This window comes from Labrus mixtus, chromosome 6 (assembly GCF_963584025.1).
Source record: "Labrus mixtus chromosome 6, fLabMix1.1, whole genome shotgun sequence".
Classification (NCBI taxonomy): Eukaryota; Metazoa; Chordata; class Actinopteri; order Labriformes; family Labridae; genus Labrus; species Labrus mixtus.
In genome coordinates this window covers 16,660,301-16,670,578 of record NC_083617.1, presented here as the reverse complement: position 1 = coordinate 16,670,578, position 10,278 = coordinate 16,660,301, and the positions used below count along the sequence as shown (strand labels likewise).

The 10,278-nt window shown below is 41.8% G+C and overlaps 1 protein-coding gene across 3 annotated transcripts; it reads right to left on the bottom strand.

Moving 5' to 3' along the window:
* Positions 1-1,885: 1,885 nt before the first annotated feature.
* Positions 1,886-10,278, bottom strand: LOC132975605 (lysosomal cholesterol signaling protein-like). Of its 3 annotated transcripts, XM_061040282.1 has the most exons (20): positions 10,140-10,278; positions 9,474-9,682; positions 9,219-9,366; positions 8,958-9,087; positions 8,659-8,837; positions 8,340-8,492; positions 8,150-8,217; positions 7,441-7,612; positions 6,551-6,706; positions 6,323-6,406; positions 6,011-6,134; positions 5,828-5,912; positions 5,476-5,563; positions 4,999-5,218; positions 4,808-4,885; positions 4,290-4,444; positions 3,808-3,903; positions 3,653-3,717; positions 3,410-3,547; positions 1,886-2,614 (listed from the first exon to the last, which is right to left on the bottom strand). In XM_061040282.1, exons 2-20 carry the CDS (start codon positions 9,629-9,631, stop codon positions 2,125-2,127), a joined length of 2,787 nt encoding a protein of 928 aa, XP_060896265.1. In that variant the 5' UTR covers positions 9,632-9,682; positions 10,140-10,278; the 3' UTR covers positions 1,886-2,124. The 3 variants fall into 3 exon arrangements, with proteins under 3 accessions (XP_060896265.1, XP_060896264.1, XP_060896266.1); XM_061040281.1 differs by lacking the exon at positions 10,140-10,278 and having other exon boundaries at positions 9,474-9,978; XM_061040283.1 differs by lacking the exon at positions 10,140-10,278 and having other exon boundaries at positions 2,470-2,672; positions 9,474-9,978.

The window sequence follows — 10,278 nt, the reverse complement described above, 5'->3', positions numbered from 1 at the left end:
AAAGATAAAAATACTCCTGTCTTTAAAAAATGTCACGGTGTTATCCATTATGTTGTGAACAATGTTTGCTTTTCTGTCAAATTTGTATAACTGGGATAAATTTGTGATTTCTGCTGACCTTTGCTTTTACCGGATCATTTTCTTATGATTAAATTACACATGTGTAGGATGCAAAGAGTAGTTTATTTGTGCGTTTGTCATGGTCACACAGTCATTGACCCTGATTGATTCACAGCAACAAGACGTCCAAAGTAACACTGAACGTGTGAAACAACAGCACACAGTAACTCATATTCAAATCGCTCTTGTTCTCTCTCAGCGCTTTACAACACTTAAAAACACACACCACACGAAGAACTCAAAGACACTTTTCTCCATGCACACACACTCACACACCTTCACATTGGCACAGGCAGGCACTAATCTCATTAAAACAACTCTGTCAATTTAACAACCTGACGTGAATCACATGAACTAAAAGTGGCGTTAGTTGTTGGAAGACAGACAAATTTGCACATGTAAAATTAATGACAGGCTTGTGATAAAGAAAATCCTTTTTTTTTTTAAATCGGATCCTTTAGGGCTCAAATGATGGTGAAGAACTTATTTGAGTGTTATGGAAATAAAGCCAGTAACATTTGTCACATTTCACACAGGCCTGCTTCCACACATTAAACTTAATAGTTGCAAAAACAATAAAAAGCAGCAATTTAACAGGCAAACAATATGTGTAGTGTAGTGAGTGCTGCCAGTCGCTCAGTGTGAGCTGAACAATCTGTAAACATTGGTTAGACCTACAGCCTTCATAAGCTTTATCCTCATACGTCAGTTTTGAGTTCAGGAAAGTACTGGCAGAGCTTAGGACAGTAATCATGACTTTATCAGTGTTACCTAGTAGCACAAATGTAACATCAGCTTTTCAGCAGACGGGTGTTTGACATAAAGGATTCTTGTGCTGTTTTATGTTCTGAAGGTTCAAACAAGCTTAATTCAACAAGTGTCTTTTGAATTGGTCACCCAAACAAATGCTAGAATTAAGAATCTGGTGTACAAAAAATGTATTAGTGCTTCCTAAACAAGAAAAACTTGAAGTTTAGGTGTAGCTATGACTACGTTTTCTTAATCAAACTTGTGCCAGATTTGGCGGTAAAGGCTTCTCTGCTCATTTCTCACCCTTGCTGAATAAAGCCAATTAGTGACTTGGGAAAAAAAAAAATCAGGCTTCAGCCAAGAGTTCCAAGATTACAGCAGCAAAACAATAACGATGCAAAGCTAACAAATATCTTCCGCAGCATCATCAGAAGACAGAAATCCAGTGTGTTGCCTGTGAAGAATGTTATTATTCTCTCAGTGCAAACGGTTCAGTGCTGAGTAGAAGTCTCATCTGCTTTGAGTCATGCAAGTTTTTACATCATGGCCCAGAGTGGTTACAAAAATACGCCGTGCAAAAATATCCAACGCTGAAATATCAGGCGGATTCAAGATGATCTTGGCTTTCAGTGAGCAGCTCTCAAGGCTTATGGATGCATTTGAACGCAATGTCACATAAATAAAACAATATTTGGCGACTACAGGCTGATGAATGGCAACTTAATTGTCCTTCACACATTGAAGATGTGCATCCTCATTAAGGAGTTGACTGGCTAACAGGTATCCAGAGAAGAGGAAGTTTAAAATCATACAGCTGATATAAAAGCAAGCTCAGTTCTGAGCAGTGAGATCATGTTTGATTAAAGAGTAAACAGAAGTGAAGATTTAGTCCAGAGTCAGGAGAGGGGAGAGCTTCTTTCTTCTTCATCTCCACTTATTCTTTCTCAACTGTCTCAACGACCGCTTTGACAAGGAAGCAGCTTCTACCACCTGTCAATTAAAGCACACACACCTTCGAATATACCACTGAATATCAACCTGAAAACCACTGACTCAACCAGGACAGACTACTTTTATCAGGCTAGTTATGAGTCACTTAGCCATGACTTAACCAGTATCTGGTGGTCGTTGAAGAAACTGCACCATAAGGCACTTCTGCTTTGGTTTTGACACTGGGTCATGGTGGTTGCAGCTTTGTACCTCCATCTCAATTCCTCTGAAATGTTATTGGACCTCCCCTCCCCTCTCTCCTCCCTATGTAAAGATGTACAGCGCAGTGGGATCATCCCTGAAACTGCCCTGACCTCCCATGTGGGCAATGACTCTTCCCTGTTGAAGTCGAACACAATACAGTTTGGCGTCGGTTCGCCCAGCGCACAAGCCCCGCTCTGTCAGCCAGTCCACCAAGTCACTTCCCCGAAACACGCTTTCCGAGCAGGACTGGGGATGCTGCTGGAGATGGGTTGAGCTTGAAGCTAGACCATGCTGGTGTGGGTGGGGATTAGCCGGGACCTGAGCTTTGTGGTCACTGTCAGGATCAAGCTTGGATCCAGATGAAAGGGAATACTGGCTGCAGGATTCAGCTGGAACTTGATTTTGGTGCAGATTCTGCGGCTCGAGGTTTAGTTTCTCCTGAGGATCCTGATGCGGGTCAAAGTGCTGGGGCTGATTTGATGGGGAATGTCTCAAAGCCTCCTCCTCCTCCTCCTCCTCCTCCTCCTCCTCCTCCAGTCCTCCTCCAAACCTGTTATTATCAGAGGAAGGATTCACCTGTGGAAGCGCTCACACTCTCCCCTGAGCCACTAGGGGATGATAAAGGAAAAAAGAGGGAAAGGGCGGGCAATCGTGGAGGAAGGAGAGGACGAGGAATTCAAAAGGAGAAAGAGGAAAGAAAGAGTGTAAAAGAAAGGAAAGCATTCAAGAATCCTAAAAAAATTCAAAGACTCAATATTAGTAAGGTTTTAGGAGACATTTGTTGTAGAGTTAGGTAGTACAGTGGTCCAACACCAGTAACATCATTTTGGCTCAATCTGCTAACTGTTAAAAAGTGGAAAATTAACTCTTTAGTTTAGCTTATTTTCTTTTTTTCTCCTACAGGTTCATGACTACATCCTGCATAACACTGACCAGGTTCAAATTTAGGTCAAACACTTATAATCCTAATCCTCATCATGTTCCGCAAACAATGACGAAACATACAGCTAAACATATAGAAAACCTTTAAATGGCTCAAAATGAATTTATTTGAAGAAAAATAATCACTTTTGGAGAACATCGGTTACTGCAGCAGAACGGTTAATCAGAGATAAATGCAAAGAGGATGTAGAGGAAATTATAGGAAAGTCTGAGGGGAAATACCAACCATTATAAAAGACAAAGCTAAGCACAAACTAAAACAAGCTGTAAAGATGGAGGGAATTTGAAAACATAGCATTTATATTCAAATCTCTCTGAACATATGAACATGTTCCTTTCATAGAGAGGACAAAACATGCTGTATGACACATGCAAATGCTCACACACAGACTAGTACTTGTACCTGCGAGTGTGCACAATGTCTTGTACACATTGATCTTTGTGGTAGCGGACAAACTGGGTACAGGTGAGTCTGACCTCCTCTGGTACACTTGAAGGACTTAAATCATCGACGTCCCTGCCCTGCCACAGGCCCAAAAACCTGAAACAGACACCCCCCCACAAGCATAAAGACAATTCTTGTTCTGTCGATCCAGAAACCTTAATGTACAAGTCAGACAATGCACCGACTGTCAACAACTCTCACCTCTTTTTAAAGGGCAGCAGGATAAGGTGTCTGTCCAGACCAAAGATGCCAAATGACAGGAAACCCTGCGCCCATAAAAAGCATTATTAATTAATTAGCTGTTGTAGTGACTGCTGAACACAAGTTTTGTTTCATACACGTGTGCATGAGGTTACCTGTCCATAGTTGGCCACAGCACAGAAGAACTGGAGTTCAAGGTAAAGTCTTCCAGGATCTTTGTTGAACAGCCACCACAGACAGCTGGACAGGTTCTGCAAACACGACGACACAGCAGTGACCAATCAGACATCAGGACAATTGTCATAATAAAGCTATGAGTGTGCTTGTTTTGATTTTTTTCTTTTTGTCATGGGCAAAAATCTAGGTGATAATAACAATGATGTGTTTTTTCAGCAGTTCCACCACATTGTTCTCAAGGAGTCTGTTGTTATTGACAGAGACGCACAGCGCCACCAAACTGTGGAAAGTGCCTGTGACACTTTCCTTTCATCAGGCTCATCAGCATCTTGTCTGTGAAGAGTGTCAATGTGTGACTTCTCCCTTTTCCCCCTCCTGCTAATTTGCTGATCACAGTCAGACTTGCACAGAGACATACAGAAAAACACACGGGCACACTTAACGAGCATTCAACTCTCACCGCCAGCAGACTGACACTGAGGAGCAGACAGAGCAGAACGTGTCTGACTGTCTGTTTATCGTCAGTGGGTTGAAGCCCGGGTGGCGGCAGGTCCAGCGGCTGCTCAGAGGTGGTAGAGCCCAGTGTCTGCCCGTCTAACAGCGCCCCACTGTGGCCTTGAAATAAAAACACAACGTTGATCAACTCCACTCCGATTGACGTTAAAACACTGATATTTTAATTCTGTTTTAAATCACTGCAAAGCTTTTAACACAGTTAATATGTTTCAGCTGACTTTGTTTTTCCTACTTTTAACAACACAGAAATACATACCAGTACTCACAGTGGAGACGAGCTGCCACATAAAGTATAATTGTGTAAAATACATATAGATAATTCATATTTAAGAAGCCGGCCATTGTCAGTGCCTTGCTATAGTTTCTGCATTAGCTAGATTGATATCGATACATTACAGTTGAATAGCGGGTCACACAATAGAAATAACTCAAATTGGAAGGTATCATATTTGTGTTTGTTACCTGTGCTGTTGAGGTGCTCCCTCTGTGTGCTTGCGATCATATCCGGTAAGGACTGGAGAGGAGAGAAACCGTTGTGGTCTGGTATCACAACAGAGGGGTAAAGGTAAGCAGAAAGCTCAGCAGACAGAGGGCTGCTTAAAATCCAAGCCTACAGTATATTACAACAGGGTTTAAGCGCAGACTGGAGTCACCTGAGTTGATGCTGCAGGCAGGCGAATTTGCTGTCAGCTGTTGTTGTGGTTGTCGCGAGTCGTCTGTGCCACCAGGGGGCCTCAGCTCATTATTGCCTGTTAAAGCAGCTCTGTTCAGGGCCTCATAGCCTCTCTGCTCCCTGTCTCCCTGGCTGAGGCCCATCAGAGATATTGCACCGAGCCCCAGGCTGACTGCAAGCACCACTGCCGTGCTAATGATCTGTAGGGAGACACGCAAAAATGAACAGAACTTCCAGGACTACTTAATGAGGATTCTGATTGTATATGATTGCAAGTTTTTTTTTACATTTAATTATTATATATTTACGGATCTTCTTAATAGATTTTGATAAGAAATAAACCGATTAGAGCAGAGCAATGACAGGAGACTTTACTTTTTTTTTAAAATACAATACATAAAATAAGCCTTGTGAAGGAAAAAAAAAGTTATGCAATTGAATCAAACATTTGTCTAACCTGTGCCCTGCCATAGAAAAAGGCAGAATCGATGGTCTCAGTCCTTTCCCCAAATATTAGAAGGCTTCCGACCATAAGGAAGGGAACCCTACACACACACACACACACACACACACACACACACACACACACACACACACACACACACACACACACACACACACACACACACACACACACACACACACACACACACACACACACACACACACACACACACACACACACACACACACACACACACACAATACACATTGATTATTGTTTTTTTGCATCAATGTAATTATTACAACAACAAATACTTCATAAGGTTTCAGAGAATGTTCTGAGGTGTTCCCGCATGCTGACCTACCCCCAACCCAAAACCATGAACACTCCTGGTCGGAGTCTCAGCAGATCATCTCTGTCAGTCAGAGCCAGACACAGAGGGATCAAACCTGAACAACAGAACAAAGCTTATTTTCAGTCAGTAGTTGCACACACCACACAACAATTCATTTTTGAGTCAAATGTTGTCTAATTGATGGTAACTGACCCGTCCAGATGTAGGTGCTGTACAGAGAGCCATAGAGCAGCGTGAAGGTGATAATTCTGCCGATCAAATTGCCCTCTTGTTTCACCAAGACGTTCCATAGGATCATACTGACACACACCAAGAACTAGAGTAAAGACAGTACTGCAGGTTAGGAAGGCAAAGAAAACGTGAATGTGAGGTGTTACTATTCTTGAGAAAAAAATGAACTCCAAATATCATTCACACTAAACATTACTGGAGAAGCACATGCTCCTTATGACACCCCAAGCTGTTTCAAACTTTCAGTGTCTTCCGCTGTGACTGGAGACTGACCTGAGCCAAGAAAAGATTCAAAGAAAAGAGGTGAGGAAGTCTGTTGAATTTTCTGCTGAGCAACATCACCACTATGGTCCACACCTGAGAGAAGAAACAAGACACTTTATCACACATTTATTTTACTCTCCTGGGTGTTGATAATAATTCAGTTTGTGGGAACAGTTATTGAGTTTACCTTCATGATAAATGGAATCACTTGGGAGACTCAAAAATATAGAAACTTACCATTGCTAACAGGCTGACAATGCTGATGTTGAAGCTGACATTTTCAAGTTCTGTCACCAGGGGGGTCGGGTCCATCAGGGGGATTGTTAATAACCAGGCTGAGACATACATGATGGGTGCAGACAGAAACGTACTGATGACCATCCCGGATGTTACCTGTAAGAAAAGGACAAGAAAAGGACATTTTAAAACACAAGGCATGAGATAAAACAGAGGTCAAATGAAAGTGAAAAGTATTTTTGGTGCATTTTTTTAAAATATATTCTGTGCAGGAAACTCTGACACTAAAAACTGAATGAGAATGTGGATATTATAAATGGAAAATCACAGGCTTGGTTGTGATTTCCATGTAGCATGTCCATGCTTTTCCTTTCTAACGTTACATGTAACTGCAGAAGAGGAATGTAACTAGGCCGTGTCATGGTGTCAAACTATTGATACAGTTTGAAGAGTTTAACGTGGATTTCTGGCAAGGCATTAAAAAAAATGTCACAGTTTTTGTGTTTGCATGTCTGTGTGAGATTCTTTTATAGCTTACTTTTCACAGCCCTGACCAGGGCCCAGTTGTTCAGATCACATCATCCAGTTTTGACTTTGATCTGGTTCAAACCTTCAGTAATTTTTTTGTTACTTTAAAGCAGGATTGGGATCACATTTTATATCTCACATGCAAAGGGGAGGTAGAAAAAAAGGGTTTAACTGATAAATGATAAAGTAGAGAAAACTGGCACTAGGTTAGCGTTCAATGCAGATGTGTTAAAAAAATAAATAAAAAAAGGGACTTGGACATATGCTGCGAACCCAGTCCTACGTCTGTTAAATCATATTGGGGGGGGGTTATTGTTTTATGTCCCAATAACAAAAAAAAAAAGCATATCAAAAGCACTCACCACTTCTAGCTCCATGTTGTAGTGGGCAGCGTAGATGGCCACACTCGGAGCAGTCGGGAAGACTCCATATAGGAAAGCAAAGTTAGACAGACTGGTGTGGTTGGCGCTCGTGCTGTTCACTCCGACATCCAGAATATCAACCATGTCTTTACAGACCAGAGGCATCACCAGGCTGGAGGCAGACACAGAATAAACCATTACACTGCATCAAAAATAATGTTGTTTAAGTGCTTTAGTTTAAGATAAAGCTTATCAAAACATTTTTGTACAAAACACTGATAGCTTCACCAATTATTCGATTTGTTTTATGGAATTTTCCATGCAATGAATACCATGCTTGATAACTGTTTTTTTACAGGTTATTATGGTAAGATTCGCACATATCAGTCCAAAAATATAATACAACAGCAATGCAATGAAAACGTTTCTAGAAGCTTATAATGCTTTTTGATTAATCTGAGGTTTTGTAACAGAGGGGTTGCTTAAATCCTTTTTTTTTTTTTTTTAAGCCTCCTTGGTAGTGATGGACTGTATTGCATAAAAGCGTTTTAATAAAACCCCTCTTAATCGATGTACTGTACCTTAATATAGTAAGAAAAAAAAAGAGTATAAAACAAGTTAAATATACTGTAGTGTAATACACAGCATATACAGTAGTACAGGCCATCCCATAATTTTCTCACACATACATCATCCCACTGTGACTCACAGTTTGGCTGTGATGAGGAGAATCAGGGCCACTCCTGTGTCTCTGGTTAGTTTCTTAAGTTGGCCAACCTGCCACAGAGACAGAGATATCACTTCACAATGATGATGACACTTCAGATACTTGTGGTTCATATCGGTTGAAAATTAGACTTGTAGAATAAGTACAAAGGATTCAACATAAACAAACTTACCATAGATAGGCCGAGATAAAATAAGGCTGCACCTCCAAAAGAGTTAGCCAGGCCATCTATGAACTCAGATAGCACAGCAGGGATCTGCTGGGCCAGGGCAAAGTGGGCTATGATTCCCACTATCACCATGAATACGACTGGGTTCTTCAGCACCTGTAGAGGAGACAGAAAGTGTGGTGGATTAAAAAAGAATCATCACACCCAGCAGTTGATATCTTCAAGTTAGTCATAAAAATGACTGCAAACCCTTAGAATGTTAGGTTGTATTACATTCACAACAATGTGTAATTTACTTTGAAAAAGCCTGTATTTAGCTCACCTGTAGGACTACAACTCCCACAATGCCAACAGTGCTGTGATGTGAATGGCTGGCCTGCCTCCACTTCTGCACCTCACAAAGAGCAAAGCCGATGGGATTGAGGATCATGAGGGACACGGGGGCGACAAGATAGATGTACTGGAGGTACTCTGGGTATGTGCTCCGATACAAAGCATCAACTGGAAGAACAGGGCAGAGAGAAAGAGAGAGATGCATATATTTGTGTATTAAATAAAGTGTTTTTTTTTAAACTGACAATTTGTATGGAAGTCTACGTCAGGATTTTGTATCAGCCTCACCTATAGGGTATCCTAAGGCAAAGTCATTGCTCTGCGTAGCAAAGATGGCATACAGACCAGCTTTGCTGTATCTGTTGTCTGGACTGGCCACCATCAGAGTCAGCACACACACCAGCACAAACACTGTCACCTACACACAGGAGGGGCGACAACAACGTCAGGTCTTGTTCAATTGTTATCACATCTCCATACGACATGGTTTCAGAGAGTTAACGGCACTTTCTGTTAAATAATTTGTGAAAGAGATGCAAAGACACCGACCTTGGCAACCAGCACACTCCAGAGAAATGCCCAGATCACATCTCCAAAGTCCAGCAGCACCATGTTTTTGAAGAGCAGCGCTGGAAGAGCAAACTTAGATACAAAGTTCCCCAAACCCTTCGCCTGGCTCTCTGTGATGATATCTGCCCTGTAGGCAGAATAATGTCATTTTTTTGAGGGTCAATTAAAGCCTCGCTGAGAAAAACCCTCGATTCATTTTTTTCTCCCTCTTGGACTGTTTTTGCAGATGCCTACCTGCCAGCTATGTAGCCGCACAATATGATGCCAAAGCACTCGAGCAGAGCTGGGAAGAGCTTGTCGATGGACATGTGGGGTACGGCAGCAGAGCCTCCGAGGGTATTGTGGGATATGTTTTTCCCGTGGATCAGCACGTAGTTGTTGGCAGTCTCCATGGTGATGATAAGATGAGGTCAGAGTGATGAAGAGATTGCTGGGGACTATCTCTACAGCAAGGCAAGGATGGAAAACATTGAGTGACAGGAATCAGTGAGAAGAGGTTAGGTAGAAGTGTGAAGTCATTTTATACAGAATATCAATGTCTTCCCGCTGGTGTAAACTCAATCAACACTAATGTGGATTGTGGTGATAAAAAAAGAGTATGAGGGTCTGAAGTAACGGGATCAGGGTCCCTGTTTACGCCTCTGAGCATGAACATACCGTCAGCTAACTTGGCACAGTGAAGTCAACCAGCTTCACTCAGGAGCTTGCTTTTATGAAAACACAAGGCAGAAAACTAAAACATATCTGTTTTCCATGAGCCCTTGTCATTGCCAGGTTAACGTTAGCTAGGTGCATGCTAAAAACAGAGAACTGTTAGTTAAAACGGAGGTCAAGGTAAGCTATACCTTCAACATACCGACACGGATTTATGAAATTATCTAATAAGAAATGATGTTTTACCTCTGTTACTCAGCAAACCATTCTTTAAACATGAGAAATGGACGGAGTTCATGTGTCTTGCAGGTCGCAAAGCCCGTGTTTTGTTTTTTTTCGTTTGTGTGAGAAGCTCTGGTCCTGCATCTGACAGCTGCGTCGAAGT

What these genes read in the sequence shown, in the direction of transcription:
- LOC132975605 (XM_061040282.1), bottom strand. Translation starts at nt 9,631, where the DNA reads ATGGAGACTGCCAACAACTACGTGCTGATCCACGGGAAAAACATATCC. An exon ending in TTTATCTCGGCCTATCTATG is followed by an intron (nt 8,218 to 8,339) that starts GTAAGTTTGTTT and finishes TCTCTGTGGCAG; the next exon opens with GTTGGCCAACTTAAGAAACT. An exon ending in GGAGCACCTCAACAGCACAG is followed by an intron (nt 4,445 to 4,807) that starts GTAACAAACACA and finishes TTTTATTTCAAG; the next exon opens with GCCACAGTGGGGCGCTGTTA.